We start from the raw sequence: 26,307 nt of genomic DNA, 5'->3' as shown, positions 1-26,307 counted from the left end.
TCAAGGATTTGTTTCTATTAATAATAGGTTTTGCATAAGCAGGGGTTTTCCAGTAAAAGTTGAAATACTAATTACAGAATTTGGTGGTTATGAGGTAGTAAGCAGTAATGAAACTAATTCTGTACATTGAAGTAAAGTCACAGATGGAGCGTCTCACCACTTCACACCATGCAATCGAATGATGTGAAGTATCAGAATTTTCAACATCAGGATTCTACTTTTGTATTTACCCCTTAGATCAAGTACCCAGACTCTGTGCTTTGGGAATCTGGCCACGTATTAAGTGTTTTTCTTTCAGTTATTTTGAGGAACTTGTTTGAAATTTAGTTGAAGAAAATGCTTGAATAAGCAAATGTTTTTTACGTGGACATAAAAATTAACACTTACTCTCCAGTTTAAAAACTAAAAATAATACAGTGATGTATGTCAGTTTATCTCAATACTTGGGGAAAGAACTGAAAATAGTGATTTCTTAACATTACTGACTATAATCATGAGGGAGGTCCCCACTTTCTACCACAATTCCTTGAAAGCAGGCCATCATAATTTCCCATAGGAGTAATAATGCAATTGGGAATTGTGGTCATGACCAAGAGTCACCCTCAAATATATCAGGCCTGTACTTTAAAAGCAAAGATAAAATAACTTTTAAAAGTAGATGTACATCTACGTTTAAAATATATATGGATATAGATAATGGGCCTCTAAATTTAAAATGATAGTCACAAACCTGTAAGATAATTAACGTAACACAGGTGTGTGTGCAATACACACACTATATATATTTATATAAATACAATCTTATACAGGATCTCTAGAATCATTCTTTCCAGGATTATTTAAGCTGATGTCCTATTTTTGACTCAAACTTATAGCAAACAGAAACAAAGCTGTGCATACTTTCGCTGATTATTACTTCCAAAATAGCCACCATGGAATTTATTTTTAAAGTCACAGTGGATTTTAATCAGGTTTCGAATCAGTTCTTCCTATTACATTCTTTCCTTTGCTCTCTCCCTCACAACGCCAAGGCCAACCTTGAAGGGGCAGAGAAGTATCAGAAGAAAGTTACCCTTCAGGAAATCATGGGGAGAGAAGAACACGGGCAGTTTGCTTTGCCTGGGTTGTGTGGAGGTGGGCCTGGGGAGAGTCTGTCCAAGAGCCGTGCACGTGCGTCTCAGCTGCAGACGTCTTAAAACATGAGCTCACAAGACGAGCTCCCTTCTCCGACCACCGGGTGCCTGTGGTCCCCCCCAGGCAAGGCACTGGCTCGGTGAGGAGGAGTGCCTGTGCTTTGTGAAATGAGAAGCATCGTTAATGACTGGCAGTCGTGTCTGTGTGTTTTCTCCAGGCTAGTGGAGAGACGGTGAATTTAACAATTGCTAGACCAGGGAAACCCCAGCCGGGAAACGCTGTCCGAGAAGCAGGAACTCAGAGCAGCCAGCACCACGCACAGCCGCTGCCTTACAACAGACCCAGCTCACATAAGGTAAGGTGCCTTGTTTGTGGTTCTTAATTCATCCACCCTCAAAGGATGATCGTTACAAGCTGGTAAGATTTATGAGGGCTGTTAACTCTGTTGAGAAGGTGCACGTAGGTGTTCGGGATGCGCAATGTGTTTTGCTGCCTTGGAGAGTGACTGCATTGTCTCAGTCCCTCAGCCAGTAGAGCTTCTTGGTGGGGAAGGACCCTCTGCCAGGTGATTGATGAGAAATGTTTGATTGTCCAGAAAAAATCTCCGGTTTTAGTTCTGCTTGAAAGTGGGGTTTATCTTGGCTTACTCATTTAAATGTGACAGTTGGTTGTGTAATTGAAAAAGCATAGTGAAGACAGTGATTGACAGCCTGTACTTAGCAACTGGGTAGCTTGCCTACAGCAGAGTTAGATATGTGCATATTAAACATATAACTCATAAATTTCGATAGCTACATGTATAGCATATTTTTTTTTGTTATATGAATAGTATAGGAAGACTGCCCTAAATCTTTTAAAATTCTTGTATGTTGAGGTTCTTCCCTGCTTCTTCAATATTTCACCGGTTTTATAATATATACCAAGGTCATTTACCTGTGCTGAGAATCATGATACTGTCTCACTTTAGTTGCAGAAATTTAAAAAGGGTGGTAGTTTATTCTTTTTTTTTTGGTAGTTCATTCTTGATATTGTTTCCTTCATTTGAATTCACTTTCTGGTAGGCTGGGATTTTTTATTTTTTTATTTTTTTCCCCCTTGTTTTTCGGCTGAGCATGTGGGATCAAACCCGTGCCCCCTGCAGTGGAAGCACAGAGTCTTAACCACTGGACCGCCATGGAAGTCCCAGGCTGGGATTTTTTAAATGATGTTTACTCAACTGTGTGAAAATATAAGCTAAATATGAGCTTCCAAAGTCACTCTAAGTAAAATTACAAATTACTAAACAAAAACATCTGTTGGTCTGCTTAAAACCACAGGAAGTTCCCTGTGTGCTAAAATGACTTCTTAATGTAAGTACAGTATTTGAGAGAGTACTTAACCTTTGGAATGTCACAGGTACCCTAAGAAAGCATCCCTTAAAGGCACAAGTACTTTTGGCCCATCAGGTTTATCTGGTTTTCTGAGCTCAAGTACAGACTTGTCACTGGTCTTTGGTTTAGTTAATACTTTTAAGAAATTGTAACCACAGACTTGTTCTCATTTCTGAACTGAAACTGAAATGTATGAAGGAAACCTATAATATTGCCTTCATGACGATGACTATGAAAAAGGAGTTACTGTTTTAGAGTTTTGAATAGTTTCATATGGCTTGTCCTTACTTTATGCATTACATATATATTCCTAAAATTACAATATAAGGCAAAAATTGATTATTGAACCTTTTATGTCATTGAATTTTACAATAATTTGAGATACGAGTGTCTATGACATGATTTTAAGACAATTTTTAAAACTACTTAGTCATTCCAACATTCATATAGAGAACTCTGCTTATTTGTTTGGGGCACATATTTTTCTCTCAACTCTGCTGCTAACTCTTATTGTCTTTAATTTTCTGTGACAATGTTTTAAATAGTAATGCTGAATTTATTCTTATTCTGTGTACTCTGCAACTATTATTGGTTAGAACAGCCACATGTAATGTACTTTTAAGTGTTAGCTATTTGCTACTAATATACTGCATTTGTTATATAAAATCCTGATTTAGAAAAATAAGGGTCTCCTAGGGAAAATAAACATAGATTCACAAGAAAACCTATTCAGATGATTATAATCATCATTAAAAATTGCAGTATACATTAGCCTGCTGCTAGGCCTCTTAAGTAGCTGCTTAGATAAACATTTGTATGATTTAGAACTTTCCTTGAAGTATTCTGAGTATAATCTTTTAAGTTTGGTTTGGTTCCTGAGGAAAAAAAAATGTATATATATCTGAGCCATCTAGAGGAATAAAAGAACCACCTTTAATTGATTAAATACTTGCAAGCCAAAAGTGCTTATAAATATACTCAAGACTGAGTTTACATGAGTTGTCTTCATAATAAAGTGGGTTTTGCCCAATTTTGAAGGATACTAAGATAGATTTTATACCTTTAAACAGGAGACTGCCTTAAGACATTTCCAGGTTTTCTACTAGGTCATAACGTTTTCTAGGAACACTTGGCTGTTATTGCAGGTAGTTCCCTTAATAAAATTTCAAGAGTACATGGATTCCAGGACCAGAGAAAGGGAGATGGGCCTGCAGTTCCAGGGCCTGATTCACAGATTTGTCAACACTTTCAAATAATGTCACTAAAGGAATGTTATAATTCTGTAAATGTAACTCATATTTCTATTGTTGATATTGTTAATAATGTTAATTATTATCTGTATTTTCTCAGAGTTGATAAATGTTGGAAACCTTTTGAGACATTAGCTTCCACTGTTACATTTAACAGGACAGTAATCATGTGGTGTGGGTACATATAAACAATATGTATACATATTATGTGCACGTATGCAAAGCATATGTTTATATATTTGCATCTGCTCAAATCCCTATGCAGGAACTTACAGTTGTTATGATTTGGGGCAAGCTACATGACCTCTCTAAGTTGTTTCTCCATCCATAAAATGGGGCCAATAATAGTACTTACTTTTCAGGACCACTGTGAAGATTAATGAAATGATGCATGTAAAGCTGTGAGCTTTTTTGCACATAGTTAAGCCTTCGATAAATGTTATTTTAATATTCGTATTGCATATGTACACCTTGATTTTATTGAATGCTAATTCAAAAGAAAAGTGGTATTTTAGATTCTCCTTTTCTTACTTCCAGGAGTATCTCAGTAATAGGTAACAGTAACAAATGTCAATAAAAATAGCTTTTCCCTGAGAATATAGTTTGTTGGGGATTGATTTCCCTGTTATTAACTTCAAAAATTCAATTATTTCATATCCTTTTAGCTTTTCACAAATTTTGAAGGTAGATTTGCACCTGCTTCATGATTGAGTGCTCTGATAACCCTTGTCAGTCAGAATCAGAAGACAGCTCTGTAGCTTTTTTCTGGCAGTTAGTAAAATCCACACTTTTATACTATGTCAACTTTTCTCTCAAAGAATATAGGAGAAAAATGGAAGTAAAATTAATTGGCTTCTCTTCAGAATCTTAAAATTCAAATGCATTATTTACTTTTTTAGAACTGATCATATCTGGGAGCTGAAGGTAATTATACAAATCATATGCTTATCTTACTTTGACTTCCCCTATGTCAACAGTCCTGAGTTTTTCCGTTCCATATATAATCCTGTGAAAATACAGTAGTCCAAAGTTTGCCATTGTGATCCACAGGGCTCATGTGCCTCTGAAGAACTGTGTATTGCTTTCAGTTCTATAGTGATTTTTTTTTTTAATGACGACTTTATAATTGCCACGTTATGTTTTGACTTTAGCTGTCATTACTTCAACTATATATATTATTCATTACCCAATAAATTTTTCCTCTCATGTTCAGGATCTTGCCCAGTGTGTTACATGCCAAGAAAAACACATTACTGTAAAGAAGGAACCACACGAGTCCCTTGGAATGACAGTAGCTGGGGGCCGAGGAAGTAAAAGTGGGGAACTGCCCATCTTTGTGACCAGCGTGCCACCTCATGGCTGCCTTGCACGTGACGGCAGAATCAGGAGAGGTAAGCTAGGCTCTTGTGCAGTTTCACCAAATCTCCAGCAGTCAACTTACATTTTTAAAAGTAAAAAATGTCTATAAAGTTTTCTATTAAACATGGCTTTTTAAAATCCTTTAAAATGTCTTGTACATACTGGAAGCATAAAGCCTCTCTATAAGGTTAGAAAAATGCCTAACGTAAAGGGAAATTGCTGAAGCTTAATAATCTTTCTAACAGTTACTCTGTTGGATTATTTTATGTTGGAAAAGACCCTCTAAGAGATTTATGCTTCCAGCATTATGGTAGACCAGATACTTTGAAGGAGCATCTCACTGAAATACACTTGTTGCCTAGTAAAAAGGTGTCTAGGTGGGAGGAGGATCACAGAAGAGGTGGAGCAGAGACAAACTTAATAAAAAGGAGTGGTGTTTAGGGATTAATTCATTCACAATTTCACAGCCCCCATTGATTGATACTATATAATCTGTATGGGCGGGGGTGGTAGTGGTAAATAGCATTCTCCATACACTTGGTTTGTTCATATGGAAAAGTGAGTCTTGAAAGCTGTTTCTCCAAAAATGAAGTTGGAGCCCTGCCTCACACCATACACAAAAATTGACTGATCCAAGACCTAAATGTAAGAGCTAAAACTTTTAGAAGAAAATCAAGTGTAAACCCTCATGGCCTTGGATTATGCAACAGATTAATCAATGGTTATCATAGATATGACACCAAAAACACAAGCAATAAAAACAACAGAAACGATCAATGAAACTAAAAGCTGGTTCTTTGAAAAGATGAACAAAATTGATAAACCTTTAGCCAGACTCGAGAAAAAAAGGGAGAGGGTCTAAATCAATAAAATTAGAAATGAAAAAAGGAGCAGCTACAACCACCAATGCAACAGAAATATAAAGGACCATAGAGACTACTACAAGCAACTCTATGGCAATAAGGGACAAGCTAGAAGAAATGGACAAATTCTTAGGAAAGGTACAATCTCCCAAGACTGAACCAGGAAGATATAAAAAATATGAACCGATGAATTACAAGTACTGAAATTGTATCTGTCATTAAAAAACTCCCAATAAACAAAAGTCCAGGACCAGATGGCTTCATAGGAGCATTCTATCAAACATTTAGAGAAGAGCTAACGCCTATCCTTCCAAAACTATTACAAAAAATTGCAGAAGGAGGAGCACTTCCAAACTCATTCTATGAAGCCACCATCACCCTGATACCAAAATCAGACAAAGATACCACAAAAAAGGAAAATTACAGGCCAATATCACTAATGATGAACATAGACTCAAAAATCCTCAACAAAATACTAGCAAACTGAATCCAACAGTACAATAAAAGGATCATACACCATGATCAAGTGGGATTTATCCCAGGGGTGGAAGGATTTTTCAATATCCACAAATCAATCAGTGTGATACACCACGTTAACAAATTGAAGGATAAAAACCATATGATCATCTCAATAGATGCAGAAAAAGCTTTTGACAGAATTCAACATCCATTTATGATAAAAACTCGCCAGAAAGTGGGCATGGAGGGAACCTACCTCAACATCATAAAGGCCATATATGACAAACCCACAGCTAACATCATACTCAATGGTGAAAAGCTGAAAGCATTTCCTCTAAGATCAGGAACAAGACAAGGATGTCCACTCTCGCCACTTTTATTCAACATAGTTTTGAAAGTCCTAGCCACAGCAATCGAGAGGAGAAAAGGAAATAAAAGGAATCCAAATTGGAAAAGAAGTGAAACTCATTGTTTGCAGATGACATGACACTATATACAGAAAATCCTAAACACGCTACCAGAATACTACTACAACTCACCAATGAATTCGATAAAGTAGCAGCATACAAAATTAAAATACAGAAATCTGTTGCATTTCTATACACTAACAATGAAAGATCAAAAAGAGTATTAAGGAAACAATCCCAATTGCCATTGCATCAAAAAGAATAAAATTACCCAAGAATAAACCTACCTAAGGAGGCAAAAGACCTGTACTCTGAAAACTATAGTAAGACACTGATGAAAGAAATCAAGGATGAGACAGATGGAAAGATATGAAAGAAATCAAGGATGAGACAGATGGAAAGATATATACCATGTTCTTGGATTGGAAGAATCAATATTGTCAAAATGACTGTACTACCCAAGGCAATCAGCAGATTCAGTGCAATTCCTATCAGATTACCAATGGCATTTTTCACAGATTCAGTGCAATTCCTATCAGATTACCAATGGCATTTTTCACAGAACAGTAAATTTTAAAATTTGTATGAAAACACAAAATGCCCCGAATAGCTAAAGCAATCTTGAGAAAGAAAAATGGAGCTGGAGGAAACAGGCTCCCTGACCTCAAACTATACTACACTGCTACAGTAATCAACAGAAATATAGATCAATGGAACAGGATAGCCCAGAAATAAATACACGCACTTATGGTCTATTAATCTACAGATGGCCGAAAGGCATGTGAAAAGATGCTCAACATCACTAATTACTAGAGAAATGTAATCAAAACTACAATGAGGTATCACCTCACACCAGTCAGAATGCCCATCATCAAAACGTCTACAAATAATAAATGCTGGAGAGGGTGTGGAGAAAAAGGAACCCTCCCTACACTGCTGGTGGGAATGTAGATTGGTGCAGCCACTGTGGAGAACAGTCTGGAGGTTCCTTTAAAAACTAAAAACAGAGCTACCATATGATCCTGCAATCCCATTCCTGGGCCTGTATTTGGAGATCATCATGATTTGAAAAGATATGTGCACCCCAATATTCACATCAGCACTATTTACAATAGCCAAGACATGGAAGCAACCTAGGTGGTCCGTCAACAGATGGATGGATAAAGAAGATGTGGTACATATTACAATGGAATATTACTCAGCCATTAAAAAAAAGAAGAAGAAATATTGCCAGTTGCAGCAACATGGATGGACCTAGAGATTATCATCGTAAGTGAAGTAAGTCAGACAGAGAAAGGTTAGTATCATATGATATCAACTTATATATGGAATCTAGATACAAATCAACTTATTTACAAAACAGAAACAGACTCATGGACTTTGAAAACAAACTTATAGTTACTGAAGGGGAAACGTGGTGGGGAGGGATAAATTAGGAGTTTGGGATTACAGAACCCTTATAACTCAGTAATAAAAGACAAATAACCCGATTTAAAAATGGGCAACTGATCTGAATAGACATTTCTCCTAAGAAAATACACAATGGCCAATAATCACTTGAAAAGATAGTGACATTAGTTATTGGGAAATGCAAATTCATCATTAGGATGAATATAGGGAAAAAAAAAAAAAGACAATAACGTTGGCAAGGATGTAAAGAAATCGAAACTCTCATATATTTGCCAGAGAGAATGTAAAACGGTACAACTGTTTTGTAAAACAGTTTAGCAGTTCTTCAAAAAGTTAAACAGTTGTCATATGACCCAGTAATTCCATTCCTAGAGAAATGAAAACACGTTCACAAAAACTTGTACGTGAAGGTTGATAGCAATATTTTCCATAATAGCCAAAAAGTAAAAACATCCCAAATGTCCATTTACTGGTGAATGGATGAAGAGACTGTGATTTATCCATACAATGGAATATTATTTGGCCATAAAAAGAAATGAAGTATTGATACATTCTACAATATAAATGAATCTTGTAAACATGCTAAGTAAAAGAAGCCAGTCACAAAAGACCACATGATTCCATTTATATGAAATATCCAGAAAAGGCAAATCTATAGAGATGGAAAGTAGATTAGTAGTTGCTTAGAACTCAGGGAAGGGAACTGATTACTGATGGGTACAGGGTTTTGGGGGTGGTGATAAAAATTTTCTAAAAATGACATGATGGTTGTACAATACAACTCTGTGACTATAAAACCATAAAATTACAGACTTTAATTGAATGGTATATGAATTATATCTTTAGGACAAATGACTTTAAAAAAGCCTTCTATGTGGAATTTGAGGTAATTTTATTTCCTTGTTATTTTATGTTTTCGAAGTTTTCTACAAAGAGAATGTATTGCTTTAATAATCTGAAAAATGAAGAATTGGGGAGCAGGATTTTCTGTGGGCTTTCTTAGTACAAACGTTTGTGCTTCCTATAAAAACTAATCCTTTCCTTCCTAACCTTTTGGTTATGAGCCTCATTGCTCTTTTTTATTATATTACTTGGCAGAGCAACAAAGACTATTTTTCTTCTTCAAGCAGGACATGTTCAAATCACAAGTTTCATTTCTTTGTGTAGGCCCAAGGGTATCTTCTCTACATACTGAAATGATTGCACTGAGTGAACTATGTAGGGCTGTCTAGATGTATAAAACTGTATCAATATAAAGTAGAATATATTAAAAATTCCTTTCTAAGAGCAAAAGATCAAATCGTTTTCTAATTGGAAGGAAGCGTAAGAAGAGAAATGAAGGTGCCCAGGGCCCGTCCACAGCTATACCAGGGCTGATTGATGTGGACCCCAACTGAATTCCAGAGCCTCGAGCCAAACCTTTTCCTATATATTATTTAAAATTTTTGAATTGTTTTGGAGTGTTGTCCATGAATTGGATTTTTCCTCAGTATTCTAAGAATTATAAAGAGAAAAACGGTCTTTTACCTTATGTCATCTGAGTTTTTGGAACTAACCTTTGTTGATTAGTTTACAGATAACAGGATTTCCAGGGAAGTAATCACTTGGTGGCTCAGTTTTCTTGCTCCCTTATTTGAACAGGTGACATCTTGTTGAATATCAATGGCATCGATTTGACCAGTTTAAGTCACAGTGAGGCTGTGGCTATGCTGAAGGCCAGCGCCACGTCGCCCACGGTGGCCCTGACAGCACTGGAGGTGCAGGTTGTGGAGGAGGCCGCCCACGGCCCAGATGAGCAGCCCAGCACCGTCAGCGAGAATGAGTACGATGCCAGCTGGTCCCCGTCGTGGGTCATGTGGCTTGGGCTGCCCAGGTACTGCAGCTTCTCTGTTGTTTTACAGAAAATCACAATTGCAGCCTTCATCAGGGTACAGCACAGCAAACTCACCCATTGAGGAGGAAAAAAGGCTTTAGTTAGATAAAAGCAGCAATATCAAATCAGGGTTTTTCTTAGGTTATTATATTTAAAAAGGTAAATGTGATAATAAGAACAAAGCTGAAAAGACTTACCTGTTTATAAAAATAAAGCTATTCTGTTGATTCCTACAAAAGGCTCCCAAGTGGGCCAGCTATGAGATTGGGTGGTCAGTCTCTTGCTTAGAACAGCTGTCCTTTATGAACATTCACTCTGAGACATGCTTAGACTTACGTGCATTTTTCACCGGAAAAACCAGGTCAAAGTGTGGGGCCTTTTCCCTATCCTAGAAGTATTTCTAAAAGCCCTACTCTTCCTACAAAGGAGTGTAAAACTGAGTTTTTATTGGACATAAGAGTCTTTAGGCCAAACCACTGGTGTTCAAGCGTTACTGCTCTTGACCCCCTTTAGGAGGAGGTCACAGCTCATGACCGGCTCACCAGCCAGGACATCCTGTAGTTGGTCGGTGTCTGGTCGTGAGACATTTTGGAAGCTCCAGGTGGTAGTTGTGTAATGTGGTATTGAGGTAGAGAGGATGTGAATTACCATCTTCATTCATTTCCAACTCAGTTAAGATTCTTATTGTACAGAAGAATTCTGAAACTAATATTTTGACTTTTAACCTGGTACGAAAATGACTGATTCTTTAAAATAAGCAATGAGAATATGCCCGTTTCTGAGCCATCTAGCTTCATTTGGAATAAATTTATAATAATTAGCATTTATACAGTGCAATATGGTTTATAAGGTACTTTCACATAAAGAATAACACAAAAAGCAAGGATATTATTGGATTTCATTAATTTTTTTTTTTTTATTTTTTAATTTATCTATTTATGGCTGTGTTGGGTCTTTCGTTTCTGTGCAAGGGCTTTCTCTAGTTGTGGCAAGTGGGGGCCACTCTTCATCGCGGTGCACGGTCCTTTCACTGTCGCAGCCTCTCTTGTTGCGGAGCACAGGCTCCAGACGCGCAGGCTCAGTAATTGTGGCTCACGGGCCCAGTTGCCCCGCGGCATGTGGGATCTTCCCAGACCAGGGCTCGAACCCGTGTCCCCTGCATTGGCAGGCAGATTCTCAACCACTGCGCCACTGGGGAAGCCCCTCATTTATTAATTTAACTTGCTGACTTGTCCTCTCAGTTAAAAGAAGGAAAAAAACAAGTAAGAGGGCATAAAACTGTAATAGAATAACTGTTTCAGGGAACTCTAGGGCCTTTGTGGAGAGAGATTTTTCATGACAGAGATGATTAACTGCTTCATATGTTTATTCCATGCACCAAAACTGATATTTTTCCCCATTAAAAAGTCAACATAGATTTAAATGGTTCCCGTTCAATTCCTGCAGACATGCCATCTAAGTTGTGAGGTGTCAGCCATCAGAAGGAACCTAACTGATCTTATTAAACACTCAGCCCAGAACTTTGTGTGTGAAGTTGTGCCCTCATGCTGAGCAGTTCTGCCCAAGTGCCCACCTCTGCTGCTGCACAGGCGGAGACCAACGGCATCCTGGAGAAACCCCCATGCTTCTTGTAGCTTTCCTTATCTGTTATTCCAGGCTAGTTTTGGGGTCAGTACCTCTTCCTTTGTTCAGAGCATTTTCTGATGTGCCAGGAATAGTAACAAGGATTTTAGATGAGAAATGCACAGGATAGTACAAGGCAATCTACAGAGTCGATGCAATCCCTATCAAATTACCAATGGCATTTTTCACAGAACTGAAACAAAAAATTAAAAAATTTGTATGGAAACACAGAAGACCCCAAATAGCCAAAGCAATCCTGAGAAGGAAAAATGGATAAGCGATCAAGATGGCGAAGTAGTAAGATGTGAAGCTCACCTTCTCCCACAAATACATCTACATGTGGAACAGTTCTCACAGAGTATCTACTGAATGCTGGCAGAAGACCTCAGACTGCTGAAAGGGCAAGAAAATAGTCACATAACCAGGTAGGACAAAAGAAAAAAGAAAAAAAAAGAAAGAAAGGAATCAGGATGGGACCTGTGCCCCTGGGAGGGAGCTGTGAAAGAGGAAAGGTTTCTGCACCCTGGGAGGCCCCCTCACCAGTGGGGAGATCAGCCAGGACAGAAGGGGAGCTTCAGAACCTCAGAGGAGAATGCAGCAGCTGGTTTTATGGCAGCCACAGCAGTGGGAAGACTGCACAGATGGTCAGTACCACCACCCTGCACTCCCCAGCCTGAGACACATGTCCGCCAGTGCAGGTGGGTGCTGGAACTTGGCCTTTGGAGATCAGACCTCGGGAGAGGACTGGGGTTGGCTGTGCAGAAACAGCCTGGGCTGAAATCTACTGCGACTGCACCTGAGGGTGTACATGGAGGAAGCCTTAGAGGCCAGGCACCATTGTTTGGGGGATGCACAAGGGGAGGGGCTGGACCTTCCATTGTAGCCTTCTTCCCTGTGTGTGCGCTCAGAGGTCAGGACACTGCCTGCACAGGCTCCAGGAGCAGTAGCAAGCCACCTCCTGCCCAGACGCCAGGAGCAGTCACAAAAGCCACTACCACCTCCCTCCTGGACTACAGGAGTGGTCGTGACCTACCTCCGCTCCCATCATGTGCTCCAGGGGTGAGCCTGAGCTGCCACCACCAGCAGGAATCCCAGGACCAGGAATCAGCACACCCCCTCCCCTATCAAGGGGATAATGACCAGCACATGCTGAGGAAAGAGGCGACATGCATCCATACTAAAAACAACCCTCACACCAAATATATTAAACCCACACAAGCTACACAGGGACGCCCCTGAGTATAAACAGCCCTCCAAGACCACAGAGTAACAGATACATAACTAAATATTAGAAATACAAGGAAATATAAGAAATATAAGTGAAATGAAGAAGCAGAGGAACCACTCCCAATTAAATGACCAAGAGAATTCCCCAGAAAGAACAAACAATGAAACAGACCTCTTCAGTATTTTCATTATCTCCTTGTCAAAATGGTGTCTATTAGACTGAAGGAATTAAGAAAGGCTATGGACAGAAATGCAGAGTACTGTAAAAATGAGCTAGAAACTACAAAGAGGAACCAAGAAAAATAAGAAAACTCATTTGCAGAGATGAAAGCTGAGCTAAAGGCAATGAACAGCAGAATTTCATAAGGCAGAAAAACGAATAAGTGACCTGGAAGGTAGAATAATGGAAATCACCCAATCAGGACAGCAGACGGAAAGCCAAACGAAAAATAATGAAAGCAATATGAGACCTATGGGATAAAGTGTGCCAATCTACTTATAATAGGAATTCCAGAAGGGGAAGAAAGAGAAAAGGGAACCAAAATGTATTTGAAAAAATTGTGGCTGAAAAATTCCCAAACCTAAAGAAGGAAACATATCCAGGTACAGGATAAACAAGATAAACCCAAATAGACCTACACCAAGACATATTATAATAAAAATGGCAAAAGTTAAAGAGAAGATTCTAAAGGCAGCAAGAGAAAAAGAGTTAATAATAAAGGAACCCCCCATAAGGCTATGATTTCTCTACAGAAACGTTGCAGGCCAAAAGGGAGTAGCGAGATATATTCAAAGTCCTGAAAGGGAAAAATATGCAACCTAGGATACTCTACCCAGCAAGATTATCATTTAGAATAGGAGGAGAGATAAAGAATTTCTCAGACAAGCAAAAACTAAAAGAATACAGTAATACTAAACCTATCCCAAAGGAAATATTGAAAGGTCTTCTCCAAATAAAAAACAATCTATAGAAAAGAGAAAGTCACAAGTGGAAAAGTAAATCACTTAAATAAGCCAGTACACAGATTAAAAAAAAAAAAAATTCTGTGAAAGTGATGGTAACCACAATGAACAGCGAAAGGATGAACATGAAGATGTGAGAGAGGACACCAAAATCATACAATGGGGGGAGGAGAGGAAGAAAATGGAGACTTTTTTTTTCCCTAGAATGTGTTTGGCAGTTGTAATATAGGCTCAATCTAAGGCAAACAGATATAGGAAGGGGGTAACATACTTGAAAAACAGGGTTAACCACAAATCAAAAGCATACAGTAGATTCACAGAAACCAAAAAGAAGAGGACATAAATATAATACAAAAGGAAATCATCAAACCACTAAAGAGAAGAGAAAAAGGGACAAAGAAGAAATATAAAACCAATGAGAAAACAAGGTTTAAAATGGCAGTAAATACGTATCTATCAATAATTACCTTAAATGTCAATGATTAAATGCTCCAATCAAAAGACACAGAGTAGCAGATTGGATTAAAAAAAAAAAAAAAAAAAAAACAAGAGCCCACAATATGCTGCCTACAAGAGACCTACTTTAGGGCAAAGGACACATACATTGAAAGTGAGGGAATGGAAAAAGATATTTCATGCAAATGGAAATGACAAGAAAGCAGGGGTTGTAATACTCAGACAAACTAGACTTTAAAACAAAGGCCATAAAGAAAGATAAAGGACACTATATAATGATAAAAGGATCAGTACAAGAAGAGGATTTTACACTCATCAACATATATGTATGTACCTATTGTAGGAGCACCCAAATACATAAATACTAACAAACATAAAGGGAGAAATGGACAGGAATACAATAATAGTAGGAGACTTTAACACCCCACTCATATCAATGGACAGATCTTCTAGACAGAAAATCAGTAAAGCAATAAAGATCCTAACTGACAGAACAGTTAGACTTCATTTATATATTCAGGACATTACATCCAAAAAAACCCAGAATACACAATTCTTTTCAAGTGCACATGGAACATTCTCTAGGATTGACCACATAGTAGGGCAAAATACAAGCCTCATCAAATTTAAGAGTATAGAGATTATCTGAAGCATCTTTTCTGACCACAATGGCATGAAACTAGGAATTAACCACAGAAAAAGAAATGAGGGAGAAAAAAAATGGTTACATGGAGACTAAATATGCTACTAAAAAACCAGTGGGTCAACAAGGAAATCAAAGAGGAAATTTAAAAATACCTTGAGATAAATGACAATGAAAACACAACCATACAATATCTATCGGATGCAGCAAAAGCAGTTCTTAGAAGTTCATAGCAATACAGGCCTTCATCTCAAATAAACAACCTAATAAAAGAAGAAGAAGAAGGACAAACAAAACCTAAAATCAGCAGGAGGAGGACATAATAAAGATCAGAGGGGAAATCAATAAAATAGAGATTAGAAGAATAGAAAAATAATCAGTAAAACCAAGAGCTGGTTCTTTGAAAGGACAAACAAAATTGACAAACCTCTGGCCAGGCTCACCAAGAAGAAGAGAAAGAACCCAAATATACAAAATAAGAAATGAAAAAGGAGACATAACAATCAATAGCGCAGAAATACAAAAAACCATAACGGAATACTATGAACAATTATATGCCAACAAATTCAACAACCTAGAAGAAATGGACAAGTTTCTAGAAACAAATAGCCCACCAAAACTGAATCAAGAAGAAATAGGTAATTTGAACAGAGCAGTCACTAGAAGTGAAATAGAATCTGCAATTTTAAAGTTCCCTATGAACAAAAAGTCCAGGACCCAGATGACTTCACAGGCGAATTCTACCAAACATACAAAAAGGAACTTATACCGATACTTCTCAAACTCATCCAGAAAACTGAAGAGGAGGGAACACTCCCAAAGACATTCTGTAAAGCCACCATCACCCTGATACCAAAACCAGACAAAGACACGACCGAAAAAGAAAACTACAGGCCAATATCTTTGATGAATATAGATGCAGAAATTCTCAATAACACATAAGATCATACACTATGACCAAGTGGGACTCACCCCAAGTTCGCAAGGATGGTTCAACATATGCAAATCAATCAATGTGATATACCACATCAACAAAAGACAAAAACCATGTAATCATCTCAATAGATGGAGAAAAAGCATTTGACAAAATTCAACATCCATTCATCATTTAAAAAAAAAAACTCTTACAAAAGTGGGTATAGAGGGAACATATCTCAATATAGTAAAAGCTATTTATGACAGACCCACAGCCAATATAATACTAAATGGTGAAAAGCTGAAAGCCTTCCTGCTAAAATCTGGAACAAGACAAGGATGCCCACTCATGTCTCCTATTCAACATGGTATTGGAAGTCCCGGCCTCAACAATCAGACAAGAAATAAAAGGTATCCAAATTGGAAAGGAAGAGGTGAAACTGTCATTACATGCAGATGATATACTATATGAGAAAAACTCCACACAAAAACTACTAGAACTGATCAACGAATTCAGCAAGGTAGCAGTATACAAGATTAACATTCAGAAATCAGTTGCATTTCTTTACACCAACAATGAACTATCAGAAAGGGAATGTAAAAAACAATACCTTTTAAAATTGCACCCCCCAAAATAAAATACTTAGGAATGAACCTGACCAAGGAGGTGACAGACTTATATGCTGAGAACTATAAAACATGAATAAAGAAACTGAAGATGACTCAAAGAAATGGAAAGATATCAATTGGAAGAATATTGTTAAAATGGCCATACTACCCAAAGCAATCTACATATTTAATGCAATCCCTATCAAATGACATTTTTCACAGCACTAGAATAATCTAAAATTCATATGGAACCGTAAAAGACCCAGAATTGCCAAAGTAATCCTGAAGAAAAAGACAAAGCATAAGGCATAACCCTCCCAGACTTCACAGTACTACAAAGCTACAGTAATTAAAACAGGGTGGTACTGGCACAAAAACAGACATATGGATCAATGCAACAGAATAGAGAGCCCAGAAATAAACCCATACACCTACAGTCAATTAATCTTTGACAAAGGAGGCAAAAATACACAATGGAAAAAGGAAGTCTCTTTAGCAAGTGGTGTTGGGCAAGTTGGACAGCCACATGTAAATCAGTGAAGATACACCATACACAGGTCTCACCATACACAAAAATAAACTCAAAATGGCTTCAAGACTTAAACATAAGACATGACACCATAAAACTCCTAGAAGAGAACATATGCAAAACTTTCTCTGATGTAAATCATACCAGTGTTTTCTTAGGTCAGTCTCCCAAGGCAATAGAAATAAAAACAAAAAACAAATGGGAACTAATCAAACTTACAAACTTTTGCACAGCAAAGGAAACCATAAACAAAACAAAAAGACAACCTACAGAATGGGAGAAAATATTTGCAAATGATGTGACCTACAAGGGCTTAATTTCCAAAATATATAAGCAGCTCACAAGTCAACAACAAAAAAAAACAAAGAACCCAATTAAAAAATGGACAGAAGATCTAAATAGACATTTCTCCAAAGATGACATACAGATAAGCCAATAGGCACACGAAAAGGTGCTCAACATCGCTAATTATTAGAGAAATGCAAATCAAAATGACAGGGATAAACCCACGCACATATGGTCACCTTATTTTTGATAAAGGAGGCAAGAATATACAAGGGAGAAAAGACAGCCTCCTCAATAAGTGGTGCTGGGAAAACCGGACAGGTACATGTAAAATAATGAAATTACAACATTCTCTAACACCATACACAAAAATAAACTCAAAATGGATTAAAGACCTAAATGTAAGGCTAGATACTTTAAAACTCTAAGGGGAAAACATAGGCAGAATACTCTGACATAAATCACAGCAATATCTTTTTGGATCCACCTCCTAGAGTAATGAACATAAAAACAAAAATAAACAAATGGGACCTAATTAAACATAAAAGATTTTGCACAACAAAGGAAACTATAAACAAAATGAAAAAGACAACCCACAGAACGGGAGAAAATATTTGCAAACGATGCGACTGACAAGGGATTAATCTCCAAAATATACAAATAGTTTATGCAGCTCTATATTAAAAAAAACAACCCAATCAAAAAATGGGCAGATCTAAACAGACATTTCTCCAAAGAAGACATACAGATGGCCAAATAGCACATGAAAATAGGCTCAGAATTGCTAATTATTAGAAAAATGCAAATCAAAATTACAATGAGGTATCACCTCACACCAGTCAGACAGCCATCATTAAAAAGTCTACAAACAATAAATGCTGGAAAGGGTGTGGAGAAAAGGGAACCCAACTACACTGTTGGTGGGAATGTAATTGGTACAACCACTATGGAGAACAGTATGGAGGTTCCTTAGAGAACTAAAAACAGCTACCATATATGACCCAGCAGTCCCACTCCTGGGCATATATCCAGAGAAAACCATAATTCGAAAAAATACAGGCACCCCAATGTTCACTGCAGCTCTATTTACAACAGCTAAGACATGGAAACAACCTAAACGTCCATCGACAGAGGAACAAATAAAGATGTGGTACATGTATACAATGGAACACTACTCAGCCATAAAAAAAGAGTGAAATAATGCCATTTGCAGCAACATGGATGGACCTAGAGATTATCATACTAAGTGAAGTCAGACAGACAAAGACAATTATCATATATCACTTATATGTGGAATCTAAAAAAAATGATACAAATCAACTTATTTACAAAACAGAAACAGACTCATGGACTTCGAAAACACACTTCCAGTTACCAAAGGGAAACATGGTAGTAAGGGATAAATTAGGAGTTTGGGGTTAACATAAACACACTACTATATATAAAAGAGATAACCAACAAAGACCTACTGTATAGCACAGGGAACTCTCTGCAATATTCTGTAATAACCTAGATGTGAAAAGAATCTGAAAAAGAATGGATATATATATATATATATATAACTGAATCACTTAGCTGTACACCTGAAACACATTGTAAATCAACTATATTCCAATATAAAATTAAAAAACAGAAAAATACACAGGATAGTAAAAACCTATTTTTGAGCCCACCTATGTCAAAAGGATACCTGTCAATAAACAGCCACTGTTCTGTGGATTCTCGGAGGTCTCTATTGTATGCAAACCCGTATTCAACAACTGAGGGTCAGAGGGGCCGCCCCCTAGGGTAGCAGCTCTGGTTTTCCTAAGAGGGAGGCTCTTCCACTATGATTTGCTGGGTGTACCAGACAACTGCTCATTTGTGTTTTGGTTTTTTGCAGAAGATTCAGAATAATGAGAATAACCTGCACTCTCCTAAAATGTCAGGCCACTGTGGGACTCTTCTCCATCCCAGGAGCCTTTTTAAATGCTGATCACTGAGCTAAGAAAGTAGACCAGATGAGAAGTTCTAGCATGTTATTGCTCCCCAACAATGGTGCACGTAACATGGTGTGGAGTTATAACAAAGATGAACAGGCTATGAAAAGCCTTCACACTAATTTTTCTTGATTTCTGTTTTTGTTTATAGTGCCCTTCACAGCTGCCATGATATAGTTTTGAGAAGAAGTTACTTGGGAAGCTGGGGCTTCAGTATCGTTGGTGGATATGAAGAAAACCACACCAATCAGCCTTTCTTCATTAAAACCATTGTCTTGGGAACTCCTGCTTATTACGATGGAAGATTAAAGTGAGTCTTGTTATGTTTAATGATGTACTTTGTGCTTATTGTGATGGACACGATCTAGACTGGGGTCAGCTCCAAATCCAGCCTGATGTCTGTTCTTATAAAGTTTTATTGGAACATGCCCACGCTCGCTCGTTTGCATATCACCCATGGCTGCTTCCGAGCCACGATGGCAGAGCCGAGTGGCTGTGACAGGGACCAGTGATTTGCAGAGCCTGAGATATTTATCTACCATCTGGCCCTTTACAGGAACAGTTTGCCAGCCCTGATCTAGAGTGAAGCATCACCTTTACCATCTTGGCACTCATAGGTTCAGTGCCTGTTATTAGATTAACAAAATAAAGCTGAGTCATTTGGACACATTGTGACGTGACAACTTGCTCTGAACACTTGGGTCCAGTCCTGTCATTAGGTAACTTTTTCTCTGCAGCACTTATGTCAGCCTAACATTCAATTTATGCAAGTCCACGTGGGAGGGATTTTGTTGCATTCTTGTTGTATCCCTGGCAGCCGTCACAGGGCCTTGCATGTGTAGTAAAGTCTTCGTCAGGACTGGACGGACGCTGTGTGCGCCAGGCACAGGACTAGGTGCTGGGCACGGGTTACTGAATCTTCTTAGCAACCTGTGAGGTAAGTGCTGCTGTGGTTCCTATTTTATACGCAAGACAGCTGAGGCTTCGACAGGTTAAAAACCTGCCCACAATCGAACAGCTGGGAGTAGCTGACAGTGATTTAAACCAGGACGGTGTGGCTCAGAGCCTTTGCCATTCAGCCCCGCTGCTGTCACCACGGGGCAAAAAGTACTCTCTCAGTCTCTGTGCCGCCTCTTTTTCAAAGCTCAGGCACGGTGAGAAGAAAGAGGTGTCATATCAAGAGATTACACAAACAGAGGAGACGGGTGACTAAGTTCTTAGTGCCTAGTGTTGGATGAAAGAAACGGTTCTTGAAAAGTGGGTGCCGACAGCCTAGTCAGAGGGCTGCACAAATGGGGAATCTACGCTGTTTGCAGACGCAAAGTGACGGCTCGAGAACACTGGGACAAGTCCATCGGGGTTAGCTTGCTCCGGACCAGTCTCATCCTGACACAGATGGAAAAATCATTATTTTAGGAGGAAAGAGGAGTGGGGGGATGACTTCACCGTTCTCCTGGCCAAGTTACTCAACCAGTCTGGGTCTCATGCAGATTAGAAACTAACTTCCACTTACTTCCAAAAAGAAACTGAAGTAGCTCACAATAAAGTAGCATATTTGTATTCAAACTAAAGACTGAAATTCATAAAGGACAGAAAGGTCTTCAGAGTCATCATCCGTTGGTGGTAATTCGGCTTGGAGGACGGTGAGCATCCGTAGCTGAAAGAGGAGGTGTGGGTCTTAGTCTCAATTAATTGAGCCCTCGAATGTATGAGCTGTAAGAATGAACAGTGAAAATCAGCAACACCATCCAAATGTATCATCTGGTATTTTTAAGAGGCAGCAGATTTATTCTCTTAACTATATGTTGCTTAAGCTTATATGAAAATTATTCTGCTTGCCCTTAAAATCATCTACCAGTTAGAGGAGAGGCTGGCAAGGGGTGTCCTTGATTGGCAAGGGAAAGCCAACATAGGCTTAAAAATCACCCCAGATCTCTCTCGAAGTAAACAGCGTAGCTTAGTCATTGACAGTGGTTAAGTGCGGTTTTCCTGCGAAGCAAGTCCCGGGATAACAGTTTCAGAATCATGGAAACAGTGACTATCTCTGTCTGTCGTTGTGCAGGTGTGGAGACATGATCGTGGCCGTAAACGGCCTGTCGACCGTGGGCATGAGCCACTCGGCGTTGGTCCCCATGCTGAAGGGGCAGAGGAGCAAAGTCACGCTGACAGTGGTCTGCTGGCCTGGCAGCCTGGTGTAGATTCTGAAGTTGGTTTTAAGTCAAACATCTTCCTTTTTTTAGGGCTTGGAAAGAAAACCCTTTGGTTTTGTCGAGTTTCTGTTTGTTAGGGGCTGCTGACACAGCTGGGTATACGCAGGGTCAAAACCACTAGGCTCGTCCTTTGTTATTTAAATGGTTTCCTTCCGTTTGCCAGCTCAGTGCCCAGTGCCCATCTTCCACTAACCCTTGTGAGACCACATTTTCAGAATTCAGATTCTCAGCTGTCAAAATGTGAGCTATAATAATGAATGAAGTCTGCCCAAACTGTGAGCCAGCCGGCTGGGTCAGACGACTTCTGGTGGCTCTGTTTTCAATAACTGAGTCATAAAATGAGTTCCACGTGCCCAAGACGGGCAGCGTGTGCTGCCCCTGGGGCGGCAGTGCTGGGAATGGATGCGTTCTGAGTTTGGATAAGCCTTTCCCAGTTTACACCGGTGCCACATTTCAAAACTTCATACTGCTTATAAGGTGATTTTTCTGGCTTATTTTATTTCTACTTTAATCTCAGTACTCATAGATGAAGACATTAAGGTCTGAGACCCCATAAAGAGATTTTTTAAAAATAATGTACCATTATTAGAATAGTAGAGAATAAAAGATAACACTATCCAGTGACAAAGGAATTTGGGAGATAATTATAGTTTAGAGCTGGAGATGGTAAAAGCTGCATTTCCTTGGACGGTCCAAAAGCATTAAAGATTCATTTCCAAAAGAATGTTTTGTTATGTAGGAAAATTTTGAAGCAGTTTTTGCTAAAAATCGTTTTCTAGAGTTTGTATTATACTCCTGTCAGCAAACTTGGCTGGAAATGTTTCTGTGATTCATGTATTAAATTAGATGATAAAAATGAAACCATATTGCTGTTAAATGCACATTCATATATATCACAGCTAAGTAAAGACACACCTTTTTTATTTTATTCTCTTGAGTGTTTTAGAAACCCTTATTTTTCCCCATTATTTCTTTACTTAGTTATTTCAGGAAAAATTCTGAAAGATACTAACATCTGAAACCTGCTATGCCAGATTTTAAAAAAACTTTTCAATCAGTCCTTGGTCACTAGACTAGCTCATGTTTTTTGAAAAGTTTTTGAAAACTGACCAGCCCATTTTGTTTGTCCTTTAACCATCATGGTTGTCCATTGGAAGCCCACATAAAGAAGTGAATACGAGGAAAGTCTTTACCTTATGAATATTATGCATACTTGAAAAAAGTTTCATTTAGAAATCTAGTTCAGAATCTGAGCTAATTTACAAGTGACCTCTAATAAACGGTGTTGATCAGAGAATGTATTTCAGAATACTACAGTATATTATGAAGCATGACCACTTCATTTCAAAACTTAGCAGTTGCCTTGCTGGGGTTTATTGTTTCTGTAGCGTGTCACAGATTATTCCAGTGAGTTTTTTAACGATGTTTTTTAAACATATCTCTTGACTAAATAAGAAATGGCAACAATAATCGTTACTGACTTGTTCAAGCCCTTAGCGACACTGTATGATCAGCAGTTAACCAAGATACAGTGGGATGCCCTGTGCAGTATATTACTGTTATGTGATGACTGGCTTTTGAAGCAATTTGATACTGAAATGCTTTGTTATTCTAATTGACATGGAACAAGTTTTCTTTCCTGCTCCCCAAATAGAATTTTGTAGCCTACTTTGCTATTTTTTAAAACATTTTGTAAGAACGCATCATTCCTGGGGAGTGATCACCCGTCAACAAATATCTTAACTGCCACTTTGTTATAAATAAAATGCTTACAGCAAACCTGGTGATAAAATGAATATTTTGAAAGATGGCTTTTTTCCAATATTATTTTTATCGTGGAAATCTTGAAATCAGTTTAAGCTAATTTGGTTTTATTATAAAAGACTATAGCTTTTGGTCAGAATGATATTTGGTGATGGAAACTTGTTCATAATTTATTGATACTGTCGAAATATTTAAATTCTCTCATTTTAAGCTTAGATATTTTGATTTGTTCTGTGCCTTCAGTTTACATTACTTCAGGATTTTTCAGATGTGTTTAAATAATGGTGTGATAATCATTTAGGATGGAAATAAAAATCATCCTTTCCGTAAGAGCGACACTGTCTCTTTCTTGCACAGCAGATGCTGACTCATGGGTGGTCCTTGTTTTTGTTCGTGGCGTCACGTCATCACGACGATATCCCAAGCCTGAAGACTTGGGATCACGAATCCATCTCCTAATTCTCACTGCTGTAGGCAGAACACAGGCGATCCCTACTGACACTCGGGATGTCAGCCTGTACAGGACCTCTAGACGGTGGCCACTGAGCACCAGAAATGTGACTAGTGCCACGTGTTGACATGCTAATACCTTGGCTGTATTGGGTTGTATAAAGTTATTAATTTGACCAGTTGTTTACCTGACTGTGGTTACTAGGAAGCTACCTCACCGCCGTGGCTCACCTGGCGTTTCTGTTGGACGGCAGCCCCGGTTTCCTCACCCGCACCTACCAGGCGGTCCTGACACTGGGAGTTCTGTTCTTGGAGAGCTTTGCTCACTCCCTGCATTAAAAAAAAAAAAAAAAGTTTTAGTTGAAAGTTAGCTCCCAATTTCCTAGTAAGTTAAGCTCAAACCAAGGCCTCTGGTCCAACCCCAATCAGGATTTCCACAGCTCCAGAGCCCCATTCACCTCCACACACACTAGTGGCGTCCCCTCCCGTGTCCCTGGGGTGCTCTCCCTTCTCTGCACGTTCGCAGGGTCCCGTATGTGGAGGCATAGCTTGCACGCCGCCCCCTCTTGCCTCCACGCCCCACTTTCAAGAGAATGATCCTCCTTATGATGAATCTCAGCATGCCTTTATACTGGACTTTATTTTGGCTCTGGTCACCTACTTACTGTCATAGTTTTAAGTACCGTCTTTGATTGCCACCTTGCCATTCTGAATACCACTGATGCCCTGGGTCTGTAGCTCCCACAGTCTGTAGACTAAGCATCCTATTGCTTTAGGGCCCCTACATCTCAGTCCTGCAAAACTGAAATGTTTTCCCAAGCCTCTGCCTACTTCCACTCTTTCAATCCAGACTCTCATGACAGCAGAGTAACTTTCCTAAACCCCAAGCGGATTATCACTGACCGTATCCCTGCCCTGTGTGCAGGTCTTCAGCGGTTCCGCGTCGTCTGCACAGCAGCTCAGCACCGCGTGGAAGGCCCCTCACGACCTGGTCCCACCCCCCCCGCCTCTCTTCTAAACCACCACCCGCGCCCTGCCCTCCTGGGTCTCCGTGGCTGGCTTGGCTCAAGTGACATCACCTCCTTGAGAAATCATTATCGACCTCTCAGGGCAAACACCTTTTTCCTCCTAAAAGATTTTATTATATTGCATTTTTATGGTCTCGATGTGTGCTAGGAAAACTTGTCAGGTAGATGCTTGAATACCACTGTTTCAAACAGTTTTTAAAACTAGACATTAAATATCAGATTCTGCACCTTCTGAAGAACCCAAGGTATTCCAGAGAGAGGAGCTAGGCCTCCTGTGCTTTTCTGTTCCAGGGTCACATCCACGACACGTGACCACCAGTTGTCACATCTCCTTAGGTCTTCCTTGGCTGTGAGGCCACTTTCTCAGACTTTCCTTGTTTATGAGGATCTTGACAGTGTTGAAGAGGACGGACGGGGACACTGCAGGATGCGCTCTATCGGCGTTTGTCTACTGTTCCTCACGATTAGCCTGGGATCATGGGTTTGGGGGAGGAAGGGCGCCATTTTCCTCTTGTCGTATCGAGGGTACGTACTGTCAACAGGATTTATGACTACTGATGCTGCCCCTGACCACCTGGCCCAAGTGGGTCCGGCTTCTCCACAGTGAAGTGCTCTTCCGTCTGACCCTCCCTCTCCACCCAAAAGCTCTGTCCCCTCTGCACTGTCGACTCTGGCCACCCCTGCAGTCTAACGTGACCACCAGTATTGTGGTTCCTCCTTGTCGTCTTCTCCAATTAGTCATTATTATGATTGTTCTAAACAGTCAAGATTTGTTTAGATTTAGTTTCTGAACTATGTGAATACAGAAAAACTGACACCAGCACAGTTTGTAGTCGTTCTTACTACAATAATATCCCACAAGGAACATGTGGAGAAGAGTTACTGACACCCCATGTTCATTGCAGCATTGTTCACAATAGCAAAGATCTGGAAATAACCTACATGTCCATCAATGGATAAAAACATGGTGTATGTAAACAATGGAATACTATTTAGCCATAAGAAATAAATCCTGCCATATGGGACAACATGGATGGACCTGGAGGGCAACATGCTAAATTAGATAAGTCACAGAGAAGGACAAATACCAAACCATCTCATACGTGGAATCTTAAAACAGACTGCTGGTTTCCCAGAGGTGCAGGGGGCAGGGGGTGGCATAGGTGAAGGGTATCAAAAGGTACAAACTTCCAGGTATAAAATAAGTCATGAGGATGTAAAGTACAGCGTGGGGACTATAGTTGATACTGCATTGCATATTTGAAAGTTGCTAAGGAGTAGATCTTAAAAGTTATCACAAGAAAAAAAAACGTTCTAACTGTATGGTGACGATGTTAGCAAGACTTATTGTGGTCATTCTGCAATGTATGCAAATATCAAATCTCACACACCTGAAGCTAATGTTGTAAGTCAATTATACCTTTAAAAAAACGTGTGGGAAACAGGCCAGAGTGGGATTAAAGGCAACTTATTGACCTAAACGACCTGGGAGCTGGTGCTG

General features: G+C 39.1%; 1 protein-coding gene and 1 long non-coding RNA gene across 7 annotated transcripts in view; one reads left to right on the top strand and one right to left on the bottom strand.

The window, feature by feature from the left end:
• Positions 1–23,954, top strand: part of LNX2 (ligand of numb-protein X 2) — an 87,329-nt gene extending 63,375 nt beyond the window's left edge. For all 4 annotated transcript variants that reach the window (XM_059903159.1, XM_059903158.1, XM_059903160.1 and 1 more), the window contains 5 exons: positions 1,352–1,489; positions 4,968–5,145; positions 9,894–10,125; positions 19,506–19,664; positions 21,417–23,954. In XM_059903159.1, the coding sequence (XP_059759142.1) occupies positions 1,352–1,489; positions 4,968–5,145; positions 9,894–10,125; positions 19,506–19,664; positions 21,417–21,552 (843 nt within the window). In that variant the 3' untranslated portion in view covers positions 21,553–23,954. The remainder of the gene's footprint in view (positions 1–1,351; positions 1,490–4,967; positions 5,146–9,893; positions 10,126–19,505; positions 19,665–21,416) is intronic.
• Positions 1–26,307, bottom strand: part of LOC132352595 (uncharacterized) — an 80,455-nt gene that overhangs the window by 1,233 nt on the left and 52,915 nt on the right. For all 3 annotated transcript variants that reach the window (XR_009498801.1, XR_009498803.1, XR_009498802.1), the window contains 2 exons: positions 24,010–24,108; positions 9,809–10,195 (listed from right to left, as the gene is read on the bottom strand). This is a non-coding gene — a long non-coding RNA (uncharacterized LOC132352595). The remainder of the gene's footprint in view (positions 1–9,808; positions 10,196–24,009; positions 24,109–26,307) is intronic.

The sequence above is a fragment of the Balaenoptera ricei genome, chromosome 18 (assembly GCF_028023285.1).
Source record: "Balaenoptera ricei isolate mBalRic1 chromosome 18, mBalRic1.hap2, whole genome shotgun sequence".
In the NCBI taxonomy this organism is placed as follows: domain Eukaryota; kingdom Metazoa; phylum Chordata; class Mammalia; order Artiodactyla; family Balaenopteridae; genus Balaenoptera; species Balaenoptera ricei.
This window is presented reverse-complemented; position numbering and strand designations above follow the sequence as displayed.